Source organism: Hemicordylus capensis, chromosome 4 (genome assembly GCF_027244095.1).
Source record: "Hemicordylus capensis ecotype Gifberg chromosome 4, rHemCap1.1.pri, whole genome shotgun sequence".
NCBI classification, from domain to species: domain Eukaryota; kingdom Metazoa; phylum Chordata; class Lepidosauria; order Squamata; family Cordylidae; genus Hemicordylus; species Hemicordylus capensis.
Window position 1 is genome coordinate 211628990 of NC_069660.1, and position 21392 is coordinate 211650381.

Consider the following 21392-nt stretch of genomic DNA (forward strand, 5'->3'; position numbering starts at 1 on the left):
GAACCTTTGAACCAAACCGGTTCAATATTGAACTGGTTTGGATTCGAACCTGTTTGCACACCCCTAAGTGGAGGCACTTCAATGGTGAGCAATATCTTCAAAGTGTTAGTTTTTCACCTTGAAAAGCTGTAAATGGTCTGTGTCCAGTGTATCTGAAACAATGCCACCTTCCACATATCGCTTCTTGTATTCTAAGATCTGTGGATGGGGCCTGCTCTGTATTCCCTAATTCCCAGAACTACAGATAAGGGCAACTAGATCTTGGCTTTTTCCATGGTAGATAACCTAGTTTAGTAGGCACCCTAGTTTAGTAATCCCCTACCCAGAGGTGGCCAACTCCCTCTTAATCTTTAAGACAAGTTGTCATTGTTGTCTTTCAAAGACCACCTTGTTGAGAGCAATGCCTTTGGATCATTGGAATGGGGGTGGTTTCTTCTGTATTTTCACTTTCTGTTCTGCTGCATTGTTTACTAATATTGTAGAAGTATGATCATTAAAGAAGTAAACATTAGAACTGTCCATTATGGGCTAGAGTTTGACTCTGTCCTTGAACTTTTTGTCTCTGCATAGCAGTAAAGAAGTGTGTTTGTTTGACTACAATAAAGAAGTAAGTTGATTTCTTCTGGAATCCAGGGTTCTGTTCATGATATTGTAATGTTTGGTATTTTTGCAATATTATTATTTTTAAAATCTACTTCAAGAGCCCACTGCACTGAAAGTGAGAATGTTAACCAAAACAAAACTAAAAACCTTTTGTCACCAAGATGTACAGTAGTACAACTTAGAAAGGTAAGGCCTTAAAATATGTATTGCTGGGGAAAAAATGTTCCAACAAGGTTTTGTTGTAAAGATAGCTGGTTACAGGCTAATACCCTCGAAACAAATGGGTAATCTGGCTGCTGGCCAGAATGTTAGAAAAAATTATTGCACATAAATTAGATATTGACAACATCTGGACAAATGCAAACATTGTTGCACTGAATCCTTGGAGCTACTTAATACAAATTACAATATGTACATTATGCAACCCATATGTACATTGTGTCATGTCTGCAGAATCCCTAATTCATCACTTTCTTCCATTGTTTCAAAACATGGAAAGCAAAAAACAAAAGAATCAATAGCTAATCCTTTTCCTGACCTCAAAAGGCAGGGTTGGAAAGACTTTGCCTGTTGAATTTCTGCTTGATACATAACTGCATAGGAGTTAAGCTAGAAAAAGAAAACTTTCTGTTGGTCTAACCCAGTCACTATTTTCATGTGTATGTAAAAGATGACCTTTTCCCATAGAAACCTGCTAGTTCTTTTAGGTCATCCCCTGAAACTCTGGACCAATTGCCCCCACCTTCAGAGGTTAGGTAAATAGTAACTGGTGATCAGGCCTTCTTTTTGCCCTCTTGATGGAAGACCCTTATCAAAAATATCTATCTTTTAGGAGACACGCTAAAATAGCTTTATTTCCCACAGCAGTTGGTAGTGTTGCCATTTTGTAGTGTCGTGGTCATTAAACTGTTATATTTATGGGGGAGGTGTTGGAGTTTATTTAAGCACTTGTGTTGACTGTAAGCCATCTTGAAGGCTCAATAGGGTTAAAGCAGGATATGCATGTATGGACTGGTAACAGTCTTTGCTCTGTATGTAAGCTGAGAGTCACATCTCCATTAGGTGTGATTAAAAAAAATCTCTTCACAAACAGATGTGGGCCCATCAAAAAAACCCTCTCTATTCCCTGGACCAACTGCTCATAACTCAGCACTGAAATACTCAGAAGCTTGATCACCCATTTAGTAGAAGCAACATATACTTAAGCTTATACTGACAACATTTGCAATCTTTCCCTGATGCTACCCAACATATTGTACTGTGTGTAGGACTTTTGCATATACACCTGTGTGACATCCAGTGACTACAACAAAACCAGAATTTTATTCAGTAATGTATAGCAACGTAATATAAACCCAATATCCCTAATTCAGTATAAGGATGTGGGAGTCTGTAATTGGTGATGCACTTTGTTTTCCCCTATGTACGCAGATACAAAATGATCCTATGGTAATACAGAGACAAAGCGAAACAGGATTAAGGTTGCTATGGGAACTCTGAATTTTCTGACTTGTGTGTGATTAAAATCTTAACTGTAACATTTCATTAATATGGGTTGTTAGGGGCTGCTGCTGCTGCTGTTGAGCATTATTGAACATTTGGGTTCCTGTGCCTAAGCACAGTTTGCATACATATGTCCTCAGCCACATGCATTTCACATATAAAACACAGCCCCCTTGATGGGTGGTGTGTACACTTCCATAACTTCCGATAATATTAATAGGAGTTACTCATGTAAATCTTCCATGTGCTGTTAGGACAACCGGCCCTGTAGAGCATGAACGCATTATATTAAACTCATTTTTCTCCACATTGGTATGAATAGACTTTTAAGATTCAAATGACAAGCACAGACTTAAAGGCTGACCGTTTCAAGGTATCGTGCATCAACCCACTTATCTTTTCTGTCACACACAATGCCAAAATGGGGGAAAGAGAGCTCCAGCAACATTAAAATGCTACATTAAAAAGCAAGAATGATTTCAAAAGAAAGGAAGTCTTGTCAGTACGATACGGAACTTGTAAAATATACCCTTCCCTCACAGGCCAAAACAGATAGTTGAGCGATCCATTATCCCAGCAGGGTTTTGTTTTCGTCTTTAAAGTGGCTTCTGGAGGCTCCAGTTTTTATCAGATAGAGGCGTGGGGGTGGGGGGGAGGTCCCAATCCTGTCCTGCCATGCCATTCTCCCAATCTAAATTACTCCCTGAAAGTGCTATTAGCTCCACTGAAGCAAAAATGCAGGTACCCATATCACACCTGCCGTGTCTGTTTCTCCAGCAAAGATAATTAGTAGGGCTGGGGGTGGGGATTTAGATGGGGGAAATGATAGAAGGAAATAGTGAAACACCTCCTTCCTGAGTGCCACTGCTCCAATCAAAATCAGAGCACCCCCACCCCTACCCTCCGCCATGCCCACGAATTGCTTTAAAACTGGGAGAAATTTCAGGAGATCTGATCATGGGTCTCCTGCACCACAGGCATTTCAGCTCAAAGTGCCAGTTCAAAGTGCCAGTACGTGGTCTAGGTGTGCACGTTCAGCACTGCACTGAAATGTCACACATGTGACTGGCTTACAAACTGTATATCAATGTCAGATTGGAAGGTAATCCCAATAAATCCGACGGGTCTCTCTTCCTGGTAGTTTGCAGCACTGATTTTGTTAAGAAAATGCTGCGTTTGATAGGATGGATTAAGTGTTGTGGTGAACCAAGGACGTGCGCAGTGAGCTGCAAGTCCCTGATTCAACTCTTAGATCAGCTGTGAACTCAGTCACCAAATGGTCTTAGACAAGTCACTGTTTCTCAGCCTCGCCCCCATCTGCCATACTTCATATGGTTGTAATGCGACTGCCTGTTGCAGGGAGTGGATAAAAGGGTTCTATTCTATTTCATTTGTTTGGGCTTGAGCTTCAGCAATAAATACCTTAAGGTTTAGCCCGGAGGCCAGATCAGACGTGACACAGAATTTCAAGTTTCTTTACCTTGACAGTGGCTGACAGCCAGACTAAACTACTCATGAGTAATTCCATTGAAATCAATGGGACCAGATAGTTATGGCTAACTGTCCCATTAATTTCAATGGGATAACTCATGGGTAATTGAGTCTGGATGTTAGCCAGGTTTTTTTTAATGGACACAGCCTTGGAAAGGTGCAATTGGGAGCAAGAAGAACAGCAAGGGGAGAGGCTGTATGACCTTTTCTCTCCCTACCTTTTGTCCCTTAAAAATTGCCCCCCAGTTCTCCTTGTGGGAGAATAATCTACATTTTTAAATACAATATGTAACATATGGTAATTTGACTCATGATATGGTAATTACCACTGGTTTAGATGACTTTGATGCAGGGGGTGTTGACAAATTAATTGAGGATAGGTCTGTCAGCAGCTATTAGCCATGACAGTTTAATGGAACTTCCATGTTCAGAGGCAGTATACCACTGAATTATCAGCTGCTGGGCAGCAGTAACAGGAAGGACTATAAGAGTCTTCCTTTTGTGCCCTGCTTATATACTTCCAAGAGGCTTCAAGCCAGCCACTGTGGGAACCGGAATGCTGGACTAGATGGACCTCAACCACTAGAAGGACCAGGAGTGCTCTTGTAATGATCTTAAGGTACAAAGTCCTTCACAGGGACTAACCATCAATGACTGGTTCCAGAATTTCAACTTTGCACCCAGCTTCTTACAACTGCCTCATCTACTATCCTTTTGTGCCTGAAACTTGAATTTCTGGAAATGAAAAATGTACTGTACACAGGTCTGACTTTTCTATTTTTACCTGATTCTAAAAATAAATGCTTATAAGAGTTTCTGAGAAATGTATGTGATGTGCTACGAACACTTAGGAAAGTGCTATATAAATATTATTATAGATCCAAGCCAAATGACCATCCATTTATGCTTGTTTTATACCAGGTAAGGTAACATCTGGCAGCATAGGCCAACATCTGGTTATGAAACAGTATGTTTTTGTTCAGGCATTATGAGGTACTCTTACATGAAAACCCTAAAATTGGCATTCCATTTTCCCAAAAGGCATCAATGTGTCTCTGGTTCAGTTTGGTTAACCCAGTCATTCTCTACACCAAGGAATCTCTGCCTGTTGTGGATGCAAGCAACCATTTGTGATGGTCTTGTTCAGCCAGGAATTCCTTTGGCCCTCAGACATTGTGGAGTTACAACCCCATCACCCCCAGCAATTATGACTGTGGCTAGGGATGATGGGAGTTGTAGTACAACAACATCTGAGGACCCAAAATATGTTCAACTACTAGACCTGCTTGCAAAGGTTGTTTATTATCTGAACTGAATCATGGTAAGCAGTCCCATTCTGAGAACATCCTCTAAAATCCTCCTTCACAGATGAACAACTGCTCCCCCCACACCCCACACACAAATCTCTTGTGTCTTGAAAGGACTTTAAACTGACTGGACTCTGTATGTGGGCCACATGTTGCCCATCCTAAGTAACCATGTAAAAACAAGCCTGTAATCATTACATCTCATTGTAATTACATGAATTGTTGCTAGCTCCATCAAAAGCTAGTTTAAAATGTAAAGCCAGATCAAAAGGAGATAAACACTGTAAATATATATTTGCAATAACAAATGCATATTCTGGTCCAAGCATGGACACTGATTTAATGTTCAGCTGGGCATAGACTTCAGGACTAAGCTATCTACTCATAAGCTCCCGGAGACTTTACAGGGACCACTCATCAATGATTGTTTCAAGAATTATGGCTGTATTTATAATTGCCTCATTTACTTTGCCTCTCTCTAAGCTAAAAGCTTGAACACCTGGAGCTTTCCCAGATAGCAGGCTTTTCTGCCAGTTTACTGCAAGGCTTTACTGCGAGTTCGAATTTGCCCCCCAAAAACAACGCAAAAAGTGGATTTAAAAAAACACAAAAAACCCATACATCGGGCTTAGTTCTACTGCACAATGAAAAATCTGAATTATGTGTGAAGTGCTCCCCAATATCTCGCATGGACTTCTGCACGAATCCGGCCAATGTGTGAATGCGCACCCTCCATTCTGGTGGAGAAGGGAACTAAAAGCCCTGTCTGGGAATGTTCCTGGAAATGGAAAGTGCCTCATACATCAGCCCGCCTTGCTATTTTTACCTGAGCAAAATGGAAAGGAAAGCTCCCGTGTAATTCTAATTGTATTTTAACTTCTACACTGTTACTTCCAGCATCCTTATAATGAAGGTGCAGTCAAAAAAATGAAGCATATAATAGGGACCTGCCACCCCCCTTTTTAAAAAAAAGCCAACCTGCAGTTCTGGTTTGACAAACCAAATGACTGTAGTCAAGCACATTAGTGCCTTAACCTTTTTTTATTACATTACATACATGAAAACAATTAAAGCTGGGATTCTTTCCAGTATATTATCATCTTTTCTGTTCCCTCTGGCCTTTTTCCATCCATTTCAAAGAACGTATATAGCATCAACAGAACATTCTCTCATGCTGCGTGGGGCTTTCCTTTAAAGGTTTGTTTTTTCTTCTTAACAACTGTCTGCCTTTCAAGCGTGGCCAAGTACAGTCTATTGTGGAGCCACCAGCAGCAACAAACAAACAAACAAACAAACTGACAAAAGTTTTGGTGGTGGTTTGTTTTGTTTTTAAAGAAAAGAAAAGTCTTTGTCAAATTAAATCCAAGATTGAAATTCTGCTTCATAGTTTATTGTCTTTCTTTTTCTTTTTCCCCCCCTGTGGTAAATGGTAATTAGAGTCAATAATCTTTTGCTGAGAGAGCACCTTGTCCTTAACAGTGTTTATATCATCATCATCAAAGATCTGCCTTGAGGGCCCTGGCGTGTTAATAATTTAAGGTGTGCACGGCCTAGTTATAGCAGGAAGCCTCGTTATTGAGTTTGTAAACCAGCTGATGATTTATGGGAACACCTTGCATGAGTCACGCTCATTAAATAAAATACTTCGGCTTAATAAGGAACACGGGGGTAAACAGTCCTTCCCGTTACAGGGCAACTGTGCCATTGGAAATTGTGCTGTTTGGTATCACCTGCTGAATAGTATGGCATCATTTTGCCTCACTTGAAAGGGTAAAGTCAGCCTGGCTCTGTTACAATGAGAGCATATGGCAGCCTCCTCAGATGTCAGATTTTGCTTTATTTTTGAAGTGGGGCAAAATTTTGGATTAGATGTGCTACTGCAGGGAAGGGCATTTTGGTATTTTATCTCAGACACCAGCATGTAAAGTTTGTGCATGGCCGTGTGTGTGCTTCCCCTCATAATACAGACAGGAAGTGTTGGCATTTCCCTGATGCCATTATTTTCTGTTTTCTCGCTGTCTTTCCTAGCTGTGTCCTCCAGTTAAATCCTTTGATAGTAAGAATGTTAAATCTCTCTTTAAAAGGTTGCTAATTAAGAAACCAGAAATGTTCACGGAAATGAAATTACAAAGGAGGGGGAAAATCAATATACAGTCGTTAAATGTAGCTTGCATTTTAAAACCATAGCCGTATTTTACACTTAAATACCCAGTGTTTATTCTGACTCACAGCAAATTCCTAAGTAGATTGAGGCAGTAAAAGGCCAATGCACAATCTATCAGGCAGTTGTCCTGCCCAAGCCCCATCGCCAAGAATGGTAGCTGTGCAAGTGTGTGTAGCTCCCATTCATTTCAATGGGGCTTGCACAGGAAAACTTCCCAGGAAGTTTTTCACACGGGGCCTTTAAAGCCCTTTAACTCACATCTCCTCTGGAATAGCACTTAGCACTTACATTTATATACCGCTCTATAGCTGGAAGCTCTCTAAGCGGTTTACAATGATTTAGCATATTGCCCCCCAACATTCTGGGTACTCATTTTACCGACCTCGGAAGGATGGAAGGCTGAGTCAACCTTGAGCCCCTGGTCAGGATCGATCTTGCAACCTTCTGGTTACAGGGCGGCAGTTTTACCACTGCGCCACCAGGGGCTCATAGAGGGGAGGGTGTTTACATATCGGCCAGATTTACCCCAAAGTCCCTGCAAGTTATTGAGGAGCAGTTCACACACAATTTGGGTTTTTCACTGCACCTTAGAGTGTAACCCGATTTATATCCAGGGTAAAAAATTACACTATTTGTGTTGTTTTCTGGGGACAACTTCGCGTTCGCAGTAAAGCCTCCCAGTAAACGTACAGTAAAGCCTGCTGTGTGTTAAAGTCCCAGGAGAATATTCCTGTACTCTCCTCTTTTTCACAGAAATCAAGTGCCCACCAAGCAATAACTGGCCTGACGGACAGCCCCCCATCAACAGCAAGGACCTTTCGGGGCCGCTGAGGAACTTCAAAGGCAGCTCCAATAGTGTAGCAAGGGGGCTGCTATGGAATGCCTTCAAGGCACTTCCAGGTCGGCTTGCCACCCATTCTTTATTTCAAAGAATAGTTCTTTATTTAGCATCAACATGTACCTGTTGTTTATCAATTTAATAAAGAATGTAGTTTGTTCTGTATTTTCAGCACTCTGAGGTCGGACAGTCACTGACTGCAGTGAACATACAAGGAAGAGGCTGGCTTCACGTTGCAGGCCTCTAGAAAAGAGGCTTCCTCAGCCCTGCAGGCTGGATAGCAGATTTCATTGCACTCTGGTACTACAACTCCCACAATGAAGCTTGTCTTTGGAGCCAAAAGTTCTCCTTTGCCCCTGCAGGCGATAGGAGGAGGCTTTGCCTTGTGGAGCAGAGAGCAGCCAGGCCTGTGAAGGCAGGCCCATTCTACAAAAGTCTCTCCCTAGAGTTGAGCCGCCTGTCGGTCATCTTCTTCCACACAACCTTCAGCCAGAAAAGGCAGCAGAATGCAAAAATATCATGAAGAATGGGGAAAGGAGTTCTGTTAGTTGTCTAAAGTCCATAATAATGCTTTGAAAGCCCATTGCAATATATATATATATTTATTTTATTGTTAAATTTGTATATTGCCTTTCATGAAAACAATCCCAAGGCGGGCTCTGTGTGTATGTGTGTTTGTATATATATATATACACACACACACACACCGCAACATATATGCAACATAGACTCTAGTTTTGCATGATGGAGTGTGTGAAGTGAAACAGCATACAGCTGGAGAAGGTCACATTCACAATATTAGAATGAGGGGCTAAAATCAAGCCATACCCAAGTTTCTAATTAATGAAAGATCATCAGGTGCCAATAAGGTATCTCTTTCTATCATCTCTTGTTTTACCAGTTTTAAATTAAATGAAAGAAATTTGAGGGGCTCTTTCTGGTGACAAGGCTACTCTCACTTTATATGAAAAATGTCATCTGGAGAGGTCTGTCCCCAGTTACCACTGGTACGTCTGGTGGCGACTCGGAAATGGGCCTTCTCTGTAGCTGCTCCTCGTCTATGGAATGTACTCACAGCAGACATCTGCCGTTTAGGATCACTGTTGGCTTTTAAAAGAGCCCTAAAATTTACTTGTTTGGCCTGGCCTTTAAAAAAAAATATTTTAATTGGTTTTAAATGGCTTTAAATTGTTTTTAAATTGTTTTTATATTAAGCAGGATGTTTTAAATTGTGTTTGTTTTTATGTCATTTTAAACTTCTTGTGTACCGCCTGAGCCTTTGGATGGGGTGGTCTATTATTATTTCTATAAAGAAATAATAATAACAACACTCACATTTCTTCTATGCTTCTAATATGTCTATATTGCTGAGCATGGATGGTTGCATCAAGGTTCTTTGTTTCATTTAATCATTCAACCTTTTGTGTCCAGCCTTTCAAGCAAGCTAGAACATAGGAACATAGGAAGCTGCCTTAAATCAAGCCAAGCCCTTGGTCCATCTCGCTCAGTATTGTCTACACAGACTGGCAGCAACTTCTCCAAGATTGTAGGCAGGAATCTCTCTCAGCCTTATCTTGGAGACACTAGTGAGAGAACTTGGGACCTTCTGCATGCAAGTGCTCTTCACAGAGCAGTCCCATCACTAAGGGGAATATCTTAAGGCGCTCACATGGGCGGAACTGGGGTGGGACAGCCAGGGCAGGTGCCCTAGGTGCCACTGAGGGGAGGGTGCCATGCCAGTTCCTGCCACCCCCACCCCATTGCCCACCTGCCCAGCCCCAGGGCCCCTCAGCCACTTGCCATCCTGCTTGCCTTCTGCGTGGCCTAGGATCCTCCACGGGCTGGGCCTACAAACTGCAGAGCAGCTCTCCTCTCAGCTGATCGGCGGGTGGGCGGGGCTTCCAGAGAGGCCTCCGAGTAGGCCTCCCTGAAGCCTGAATTCGGCAGGCCCCAAGGAAGCCAGGAAGAAGAAGGCAGGCAGAGTTCTCTGCAGCAGCAGCCCCTCTGCCCAGAACATCCAGCACAGCTTTTGCCAGGTACTGTGAATTCCTTTTTGTGGTTTACTCCCCGCCCCATATATAGGGATCTGCTTGCCATAGGGCTTTGATATGGGTGGTGGTGGTGGGGAGACTGAGAAGTCTGAATATTTAATTTAAAACAGAGTGGAAACTTTGCTGGCTTTAAAAACAAAAACTATCTAAAAAGCCCTATAAGTGGCTTGTTTGATGGAAGAAAATTACAAAATCTTCTGGAACAATATTATATTCATTCATTCATTCATTCATTCACTCAAAAATGCACTTATGTTCAAGTTGTTTTGCAACCCAGAAGGTCTGAGTGAGAACTGTGAAGCATGTGTGTGCTTTTGTTTAGTTTTATTTTTCTTATGTGTGAACTGCTCCCCACTAACTTACTGCTTTATTTAGCAGGAGGAGAGTAACTGGCCCTATCCACCCCCCAGCACAATACCTCCCAATATCTCCCAAGGTATTGTGCTGGGGGGTGGATAGGGCCAGTTACTCTCCTCCTGCTAAATAAAGCAGTAAGTTAGTGGGGAGGAGATGTGTGTTATAGGGCTTTATATCCAGAGGAGATGTGTGTTATAGGGCTTTAAAAGCCCCATGTGAAAAACCTCCTGGAATAAACTTTACTGAATTTGTTCAGAATTCTGAGAAAACAAACATAGGCTCACCCTGCATGGTTGAAAGTCTCCTTTGCTAATCTGCAGCGAGGGGGCCATTTTAATAATTAGTGTTTCTAGTATGTTCTAGGCATTAAACGTAGCACAAACATATAGTACTCAATGTATATCACTATATATTGTGAAGTGTGCATGTGTGTATTCAGTGAAATGTATTTCCAGGCAGCATACTTATTTTGAAATATCAGACTTAAATCCTTGGGGGCCTGGGGTGTGTGGACGCCCTGGACTTTGAGGGGCTGGGGGCCCATTTTTAAATCTCATCTCTGGGCCCATTCCAACCTTGCTATGCCCCTGGCGGTCACTACACATGGGTTTCTGCACAACACCTGCACAGAAGAAACTCCCATGTAGAAAATGTGTCTCTTGTAAATTGACCCTGAATTTTCCATCCACGACTGGGATATCTGAGATTTAGAGTCAATATTAAAAGAACAGTACGCTGCTTGTGACCGAAAGGGGCAAATTACAATGATTTCTTAGTCTGGCAGGGGCTGGTTTTGGCCCTGGCAGAACTTGGCTGTCTGCTCCTGTTGCAAATGCCTCTGTCTAGTGTGGCAAACTAATGTATCCTCCTCCCTCTTGGTGTCAAAGTAAGCACTGGTGTGGTGAATGCACATATACCCCATCATGAGCCAACAATCATCACAAGACAAAGGCTGGCAGGAATCATTCACTGGTTTATAGACTCCCCCCGCCACCTTCTTCTTCCCCTATTTTGCTAGTGGCTATTTGGGCAGGAGATCCTCTAGGACAAAGTCATGTTTTTAAAAAAGCATGAGATGAGACAGAGAAAATGACACTTGGAATCCTCACATAACTCCTGACTGTTGTTCTAAGTTTTTTACAGAGATAGCTCTTGTTTTCAGGTTTTGATCAACAACCATGTCTAGATGGTACAATGTTCCTTTTAACAGGGATTTCCAGAAATTGTTTTCTACAAGTCCCATCATTCCTGTTTGGACAGGGGCGCAATTTCAGTGCTTGGCCTAGGCGCTATTTTCCCTAGATATGCCTCTGCCCACTACTGTGTTGTATCTTCACCCACTAGCAGCAGTTTGGCAACCCACCCACAATGCTTCTGCAATCTGCCATTCCAGAACTGCTTTTACCAAAGTCAATGGAAGTGGGTCAGCTGACTTCATTGTAGCTGTGATTGTGAGCAGAGCTTCTGTTAACTGGAAGTTAAGTCAAATCAAGCATTTTTTAAAAGCTGGACACTTCAGTCCCTACATAGAGAGTGCTGGGACATCCTGTGGAGGAATGCAGGCAATGTGCCTTTCTCTTGACAAGATGCATCCTTTCTTGCCTTGTTCCAGTCACTGTCATGGTGATAGCCATGTCAAGATCTGATTTGGCACAATTTTGCTGAGCCAAGGCAAAGGGATGTGTATTAGTTGCTAGGCAACAGCAAGGGACTTTCAGTTGCTCATTTGTTGGCTCCCCAACCCCTGGGCCAAATATCCCATTTACTTTTGGAGTCGGTCCTGGGCTAGCATATATTGATAAAGATATGAACTAACTATTCGCTATCAGAAGAAGAGGGGCGGTGGGGGGAGAAACTATTAGCTAAATGTGCTTTCAGAATTCAGCCATCTGGTTCAGCAGAATAAGGAAATTCTATTAAAGTAGTTCAATTATTACTAAAGAGCATCCAAAACAGTCATATATCCTTGAGCTTTTTATTTCTCTAAAGTTAAAAACTTTAGTAGATTAAATGTTGGTCATTCTGGGCCAGGATATTGAATCCTTTCAAGGAAATCAATGTATGCCTGTCGAGTTAATTAGCATAATGTTAATAAAATGTAATAATGGTGCCAGGATTACAGAAACTCTCTCTTCACTTTTCAAATGAACCTGACGTTGAAGATTGGATGATATTCCTGAATCATTGTCAGAGTAACAAAGTAGTTTCCTAGAGCTGTCGGATTCAGGCTCACCATTTATCTGAAACATCACCTCTTTGTATTACTGCATTCATGGACACAGCACTCTTATGCTAAAGTGTTTTTCTAGGTACTAAGCCCAATGTATCCCATTCACAAGGCACCTTCTGTTGATTCTAATGACTCTTCCCAGTGCATGCACGATGAGCATCAAGAGCAAACATGTCTTTGTCCTTGACCATCTTTAAGGGCTCTTAGAGATGGTCAAGGACAGGCATTTGGTCACTGAGCTGTGTAGCTAACATAGGCTCAAATGTAGCATTTCCTGCATTGCTGTCTTATTTTACAGTCATATCAAATCTAGCATCTGCAGTGACAAGTGTTCCAATTCAGGCTTTCCTCCTCTCTCGTGCAGAAAAATGGCCTGGAGACTAAAAGTTTATTCTCATTGCTGATCCTGCATTTGGGAGGGGGCCTGCTACATAGGGTGCCTCGTCATTGTCTTTCCCTGAGGTATCAACAGGGATGGATTGCCCTGGGTGGAGGTCTGGTGCAGAGCTTCCATGATATAGAGGTCGTCTCCTGTCTCTTTGAGTTCTTTCCCCCAAGTATGGATTGCCCATACTTGGGAGATTGCCCATAGCAGGGATGGGATGTCCTGGATGGGGACCCGATGCAGAGTTTGCCTCTTTAGGTCCTTTTCTCTGAGTCTCAGCAGGGATGGAAGGCCCTGGGAGAGGGCCTAATACAGAGGTTGCTTCTTTTGGGTTCTTTCCTTGGAAGATCAGCAGGGCCAAAAGGCTCTGGGAGGAAGCAGATATGGATGTTGCCTTTTTTGTTCTCTGCTGGGAGTGTCATGCTCTACAGAGAGCCTTTTCTTCCTGCAAAGGAAATGGCTTTTCTTCCTGCAAAGGAAATGGGGGGGGCACCTCCTAGCTTCTCCCCCAGGGCCAAATCAGTCACTCAGCTTGACTCTTTGCCTGGATCCAAGCCTCTAGCTGCTGCTTTGGCTCTTGGTGGGAAAAAAGGGGGTGGAGAATAACATTTGGCCTCCTTTCCATTTGGAACACTTGGCCTCGTTTCCATTATTCCTGCCACCCAGCAGCCCTGAGTGGTTCACCTAACCCAGGGCTGCACCACTTGGGCCTTCCAGCTGTTGTTGGGTTACAGCTCCCATAGTCACCAGTTGCACTAGCCAATAGTCAGGGTAGATGGGAACTGTAGTCAAACAGCAGCTGGATGGCTGGTGTTGTACAGCCCTGCCCTAAATCAAGCTTCCCCTTCTGTATCACCACTCCATCCTCTTCCACAAGAGGCAGATCCCTCTTCAGGGCCAAAATCAGGCCTCCTAGCCATACATATAGGGGCAGACAAGCTCTGTATAAGCCTCCTGGCAAGGAGCAGTCTATCTTGAGCTACCTCTTGAACTTCTCAGAACATCTCTTGGCCCCAAGTGGACTGGCCATAGAGCCTTTTCTGTGGCTGGGTTTGACCCAAAGACATTTTTACCCAACTCTGCCCAAAGAATATTCAAAGTAAGACAACTTTATTTTCTTTAAAATCAACTTTTTAATTTTTAAGCAGTAAATATGCATGTTCTATTGCTGTTTTATCTCTACATCCCATCCTATTAAAACAAATGTTTAATATTTTTTAAATAAATATGCAGCATTTTATTGCTGGTTTTGGTCTTCCTCTTTTTCCTCCTCAACATACAGCTCCCTTGGAGGAACCAGGATCCCAATAGTGGCTTCCACACTTTCTAGTCTGCTCCGCAGTCTCCGGAGCTGTCCCCTCAGTGCCTTGATGTTTTGCACACATTCCTGGCAGCTGCGGAGGTCTCTTTGGCCTTGGAGGAAAGAAAACAAACAGGGTCAAGGGGCCTGTCCTCCACAATACCAGTCCCTGCACTGACTTCTAGTCCCTTGCCATGCCCAGCACAGACTTCTCATCTCTACCTTGAAAACCCTCCATGGCTATGTCCCACCCTGTCCCTCTGCACTGATCCTCCCCCCTCCCCCAGCTTGCACCCCGTCAGGTTGGTTTTTGCTCCTTCAGCTTCTGTCTTCAGCCACCTAGAGGTCTCCTGCTCTCTAAAACTACTCTTATTCTTCTCCCTCGCTGACCCTTGGGTCTGGAACCGCCACTCACGTGGGCCCACATCTCTCTCCTATCCTTCCAGTGCAACCCACCTCCTCTGTGCAGCTTTTGGCTTAATGCCTCAGCAGAGGCAGCTCCATCAGCTTGAACTGAATGCCCCTTATGCTTTCCTCCTCTTCCTCACTTCTCTCTCCAAAGCCAAACTTTAGACTGTATGCTCCTGGTGGCCGGGAACTTTTGCCCATGTACATTGACAACGTTATAAGGAGAATTGTGATAAGCACAATTGTATGTCATCCTCCTTGGTTTCCTGTTTCAGCCCAGCTTGAACTCAAAAGGGCTGATATTAGCATTCATATTATCGGCATTCATGAATTTAGTATTCACATTCTGCTCTTCCTCAAGCAGCTCAGGGAGATATACATGGTTATTTTTTCCCTCCTAACAACCCTAAAAGTTAAGTTAGACTGCGGGACAAGTGACTAGCCCAAAGTCACCCAGCGAGGTTCATGGCTGGATGAGAATTCAAACCTGCGTCTCCCTGGTCCTACGGAGGTGCAGCTGAAATACATACACATTGTTCCCCCACTTGTCCCACCTCAACTTCCCTCTCCTTCCTCTATTGCTTTCCCATCTCTGTTTTTAGACTATAAGTGTTTTAGATTGTACAACGACAATGAGGATGGAAAAGGGGTGCTGCCTCTGTGAGACTTACGGTCATTCAGCTGATGGAACTGCAAATCCATCAAACTCTGGAAAGTTTCCTTCACATTGCTGAGGTCCGGCTCTAGAGGAGGTGGGGATGGAGGAGGAGGGGGAGAGGGATGCAGGAGGAAAGAAGAGGTGGAGGCGGAGGGTGGGATGGAGCCAACTTCCAGCGAGGCAGAAGATAATGATGAACCGGACCCAGGCGGGCGGAGACATGCAGCAGGGCCTTCAGGAACATCTGCAAGAGAGAAGAAGCAACAGGTGGTCAGCCGCAAACGCTGGCATACTACCACACCCGCCATCACTTGCCCTCACTGCTCACCACGAGAAGCTGTCTGAATTACAGGCATCAGAGCTTGGTCACCTGAAAAACAGAAAACGAAGGAACACTTCAGCAAGCACTGACAACCCACCCACAGGCCTCCCCTCCGAAACTTAGATGCAGACTCAAATCAAACATTTCAACATTCAGGAGAAGGAAACAGAGAGCAAAAGAGCCATTTTTAGCCCAGCAGCAACTTCAGGGGTGTGCTGCAAACGTACCTTCCTTTCCCCACCGCTGCAGCCGAACTTCACTGCGGATGAGCCTTGTATGTGCGTGTCCAATTTGCAGGTTGATGGCCCGGAGAGAACGAGGGAACTGCTGGGAAATGCGGCGAACCCTCATTTCTGCAACAAAGAGAGCAAAAGGGAACAAGTGTTGTATGCTCTGACCAGGCTGAGTGCTGGTGTCTTGCAAAAAGGGGCAGTGCTAGTGCTTGGTCCATCATCTGGGCTGAGTATCAAAACTCCAGCTGAACTTTGTGCTGGGTGACGAAAAACCCCAACTTCAAGTATATGCTGATGGGATATGAGCTGTCGGTGACGGACCAGGAAAGGGATCTTGGGGTTGTGGTTGACAGCTCGTTGAAAGTGTCTATTCAATGTGCGGCAGCTGTGAAAAAGGCAAATTCCATGCTAGGGATCATTAGGAAGGGGATTGAAAATAAAACGGCTAACATTATAATGCCCTTATACAAAACTATGGTGCGACCACACTTGGAGTACTGCGTACAATTCTGGTAACCACATCTTAAAAAGGACATTGTTGAACTGGAGAAGGTACAGAAGAGGGCAACCAAGATGATCAGGGGCCTAGAACACCTTTCTTACGAGGCAAGACTACAACACCTGGGGCTTTTTAGTTTAGAAAAAAGACGTCTGCGGGGTGACATGATAGAGGTCTATAAAATCATGCATGGCGTGGAGAAAGTGGAGAGAGAGAGATTCTTTTCCCTCTCACACGACACTAGAACCAGGGGTCACTCCATGAAATTGATTGCCAGGAGGTCTAGGACCAACAAACGGAAGTACTTTTTCACACAACGCGTGATCCACTTGTGGAACTCTCTACCACAGGATGTGGTGACGGCCAACAACCTGGATGGCTTTAAGAGGGGTTTGGATGACTTCATGGAGGAGAGATCTATCAATGGCTACTAGTCAGAGGGCTGTGGGCCACCTCCAGCCTCAAGGATGTGCCTCTAAGTACCAGTTGCAGGGGAGCAATGGCAGGAGAGAGGGCACGCCCTCAGCTCCTGCCTGTGGCTTCCAGCGGCATCTGGTGGGCCACTGTGCGAAACAGGATGCTGGACTAGATGGGCCTTGAGCCTGATCCAGCAGGGCTGTTCTTATGTTCTTATGTCTATGCAAAAGGGTTCTGAGGTGCCACAATACTTACGCCGCTGGACATAGTCATCCTGTAATCCTGTGAGGATTTCTATTTCTTGTGCAAGATCATTGTCAGCGATGGAAGGCTCTGGTAAGGGCTCTGACACAAAAGCTTCTTCCTTTGGAGTGCCAGTGGGGATGGAAGGACCTGGCACTGAGGTTTCCTCATTGACCTCTTCCCCCAGAATGTCATTGGTGATGTGAGGTCCTAGAAGGGATCCTGGCATCGAGGTTTCCTCTTTGAGCGTTTCCTCGAGAATATCAGTGCAAATGAGAGGTCCTGAAAGGGATCCTGGCACTGAAGTTGCCTCGTTGAGCCTCCAGAATATCTGTGGGGACGCGAGGTTCTGGAAGGGATCCTAGCACTGAGGTTTCCTCCTTGAGCTCTTTCCCCAGAATGTCAGTGGGGACATGAAGTCCTGGAAGGGGTCCTGGTACCAAGGTTGCCTCATTGGGCTCTTCCCCCAGAGGGTCCCCCAGAACATGGTGCAACATGGGTCCCCCAGGACATGGAGCAACATGGGTCAGATTTCTGGGATGACCTGAAAGAGAGGAAATAAAGCAGGAATCTGGAAATGAGGATGGCCCATAGCCCTGATAGAAATTGCCTCCCCTTTCTGCCTAGGTTAACCAGCTGGGGTGTAGCCTGGGATTGTGGGTGAGGTGGTCCACCCAAGGAAACAAGCAAGGGATGAAGAGGAATATATTGCATAGCACTGGCAAGACAGCCCTCACCAACTACGCTTCAGAAGGGAGTGCAATGGCCAGGCTCTATCTGCTGAACATACCAATGCAGCTGCCTTCTACCAAGTCATACCCCTGGCTCACTTTGCCCTACTCTGGCTGACAGCCGCTCTTGGGCAGAAGCCTTTCCCTGGCTAGCTAACATCCTTTAACAGAAGATGAAGAAGACTCAACCCAAGACCTTGTGCATGCAAAGCACTGGTTCCACTACTGGACTATGGGCCCTCTTTCCTCATACCTGTGAGGAAAGAGGCTTCTCCTTTGAGCAGAGTGGGAGCTGATGGTTTACATGGACTAAACAATGCATTTGCTCTCTGGCTGAAGCAACAACCCCCAGTTACAGCCTTTTGACCTATGTGCGGGGGTGGGGGTGGGGCTTGAAAATCTGCCTGGACGCCATAAGCAGGAAGCATAGCTATGATCTGAGGAATGCAGGCCCAGCTCCAAGGGGCAGAAAACTGGGATCAGAGAAAGAAAGAGTCTCTTTGGACTGATCTCAGAGCTCATTGGCTAGGAAATGTTGCCCTTGTTTGCAGGTGATCCTCCAATTGTCAAATTACATGGGTCCTAGCTAAGGGACTAGGAAACAAGACACCAGCTTTGGAAACAAGACAACAGCATGCTTTAGCTTCCTCTTCTCCAAGGCAGCGGAACAAGGCCCAGAGGATGTCTTGGGGCTGGGTGTGGGCAAAGGGTTCTTGCAGGGCTTTTTCAGAATTGCACCACTTCCAAGGGATGACCAAACCTGCCTGCCTGCTGCCACAGCCCTTTCCTCATCTCCTCCTAGAAGGGAGGGTCTCCAGATGTTACTTGCCCGGGCCCCCTGGTCTCCTCCAACACTTTTGGCTGCAACAAGTGCCAGCAGCAAAGGATAGAGGTGGCTGAACTTGCCCTCCTGCCCTTCACCCATCAGATGGACGTCTGCCCATCTCTCTCTGTTGTCAGTGAAACAGGTCTTCAAGGAGACACTCCCTGGGGGGTTGAGGAGCCCTGAGAAGAAGCATGCACTCTCTTCATCCATTTACCAGTCTGTGCCCCCTCTTCATCTTCATCCCTGCAGAGATAAGGAGAAACATTCTTAGTAGCAAATCACAGGAAATTGAGAGGTCCCCCAGTAATCCTAGGGGGTGCTGTGCCATCCCAAGCATGCCCTCACCCATAATCCTTCTAGAAAGCCCTGCTAATTTTGGATGATTCCATGGTTGGGAACAGTGAAATTAATTGCTATTGAAAGTCACTCACTGCATTTTGCTCAAATTGTTTTCACTTGGGGATTGACTGGTTGACAGGGCGGGGGGCAGACCCACTCTCATAGTTTATAGATATGAGGCCAGCTTTCCCACCCCTCTCCAGAGAAGATTTTCAGCTTTTTAAAAAGCCCTCCCAAAAAAGGGGACACTTCAGCTGAAAGAACATACATGATGTTTTGTTTTGTTTAAAAAATGGAATAAGAGGGTTTAAATTTCTGACAACTCGAATCCCTGCCAGTATGTTCCCCAGACTATGGGAAACACCTATATCGGGCAGCAGCAATATAGGAAGATGCTGAAAGGCATCATCTCACACTGCGCGGGAGATGGCAATAGTAAACCCCTCCTGTATTCTACCAAAGACAACCACAGGACTCTGTGGTCACCAGGAGTCAACACCGACTCGATGGCACACATTTACCTGAGTTTGGGCTATGTCTGAACAACCCCCACCCCCTCCACCCCCATCCCTTTAGCTGGCCACACCAGAGCCAAAAGCATTAAGAGGAGTTAAGAGGGGGGGAAAGCAACTCACTTTGGTTCTGCCTCTGGGTGAGACCTATAGGAACATGAAAGAAGAAAAGGTTAGGCATGTTCTTGGAAATAACATGGGGGTGCTGGCAGAGGGCAGCTTTTGAAGTCAGCTTCAACTGGTGGGCAGGATTCCCCCCCCCCAAAAAAAACCCCAAGTAGGCCCACAGGGTCCAGCCAGTAGCTCCTGGGTGCTACAGTTTCACAGGTCTAGGACCTGCAAGCTTAAGAAATACAGTGGTGAGCGGGAAGTCAATATTTATTTAATTAGATGTAATGGGATTGTTAAGATATTGTAAAAACCAATAAAAAAAATTAAAAGAAAAAAAAGAAATACAGTGGAAATCAGCCCAGCAAGTGACCTTCGAGGGCCACCTGCATTTCAAGGAGAAGCTGTGTGGTATGAATACTGGTGGTGAACTTGTGACCACTGAAGATCACATAGGGAGCACAATCGCATGTAAAGCAATGGAAGGGCATCTTTAAAAACCAAGTCCAGGCAGCCATTAGATTTTGCTTCCCCATCATGCCGGAGACTTACCTACAGTTCACCCATGACCAGCAGCCACCTATCCTGACAGCTGAGATGATAAGCTGATGATAAACTGGCAGCCAAAGACAGCCAACTTATCAAAGAAGCTGCAGCTTATCTAGAATGCTGCCAAGTGAGCCTCCTGCAGAATCCTCGCAGGTCTCCAAGGGGAACCATGACGGCAGAATTCTGTGGCTGATTGCGAGATCACAAGATCAGTTACTGGCCACGCTGGTTCTGGTTTGAATCCAAACACTGTCTTGGTTGTGCAGCTCAAAGTGTCAAAGCACCAGGGGAGAGTCACCCCTGTCCTGCCCTCCCTGCTCCCCACATGTTTTCCACCTAATCACTTGCTGAAGTCCCTTAGCTAGGAAATCCCTCACATCACATTTAGCACTAAGGCCCGTCTCTGTTCAGAATACACAAAAAAGAAAGCCAATTAACTTGTGGAACTAGGTGTGGTGATGATCCCTGGCTTAGATGGGTTTGAAAGGGGGTTAGAAACATTCATGGAGGAGGAGAGGCCCCTCTGTGGCGATTAGTCAGGATGGCTATAGAGAACCTCCAGGTGCACAGGCTGAATCCCAGATGCTGGGGACATGCAGTGGGTGTGGCTGTTGCCTTTGCACTCTTTCATGAGTTACAGAGGACTCAGATGTTACAGAGGACTCATGCAGGTTTATTATAAACCTGCACTAGCAGTGGCTGCAGCCCACCCCTATCCACAAGCATCCCCTTCCTTCAGCATTTGCTAACAGAAGGGAAAGGGCAAATGAATAGAAAGAAAGTGACAGAGAGGGAAGGAGGGGGAAATGAGAAGGACAAAGAAAGAGGGGAAGCAAGAAAAATGATGGTGGCTCACAAAGAATGAGCGAGAGAAACAGAAGGCTGTAATGTACTTTTTGTATAAGCTTATGAAATGGAAAACAAACAATATTCAATATCTTGCCCCCCCCCACCCCGTTACATCTTCAGAAACAACCTACAGTATGTCCTTATTAAACTCCATAGGCCCAACTGCACAACATCTTAGTTTCCACTGCACATTTTTTTTAAATGCGCTGAATAGAATGCACCCAGCTGCACATCAAAATGAACCTTGGACTAAGGGGCTGCCTATTTGGCCTCCCCAAAGACCCACCACGGCAGCTCATGGCCCCACAGTGGATGGATGAATCCTCCCAAGGATGCTACTCTTACATTTTTAGGGGACAGGCCAGGAGCATTCTAGCTGTTGCTCCCTTGATTGAGTGATTGATTGATTGAGTGCTGTCAAGTCAGTGTCGCCAGGGGCGTATCTATGGCAGGGCACATGCCCCAGACG

At 44.9% G+C, this 21392-nt stretch overlaps 1 protein-coding gene and 1 long non-coding RNA gene across 4 annotated transcripts in view; one reads left to right on the forward strand and one right to left on the reverse strand.

The window, feature by feature from the left end:
* Positions 1 to 9712: 9712 nt before the first annotated feature.
* The window catches only part of LOC128324432 (uncharacterized), a 67575-nt gene continuing 55895 nt past the window's right edge, over positions 9713 to 21392 (forward strand). For both annotated transcript variants that reach the window (XR_008306852.1, XR_008306853.1), the window contains exon 1: positions 9713 to 9942. This is a non-coding gene — a long non-coding RNA (uncharacterized LOC128324432). The remainder of the gene's footprint in view (positions 9943 to 21392) is intronic.
* LOC128324431 (uncharacterized) lies at positions 13937 to 19564 on the reverse strand. 2 transcript variants are annotated; one of them, XM_053248981.1, is made up of 7 exons: positions 19541 to 19564; positions 18781 to 18809; positions 17022 to 17553; positions 15845 to 15970; positions 15624 to 15665; positions 15309 to 15539; positions 13937 to 14342 (listed from the first exon to the last, which is right to left on the reverse strand). In XM_053248981.1, exons 3-7 carry the CDS (start codon positions 17236 to 17238, stop codon positions 14167 to 14169), a joined length of 792 nt encoding a protein of 263 aa, XP_053104956.1. In that variant the 5' UTR covers positions 17239 to 17553; positions 18781 to 18809; positions 19541 to 19564; the 3' UTR covers positions 13937 to 14166. The 2 variants fall into 2 exon arrangements, with proteins under 2 accessions (XP_053104956.1, XP_053104957.1); XM_053248982.1 differs by lacking the exons at positions 18781 to 18809; positions 19541 to 19564 and having other exon boundaries at positions 17022 to 17914.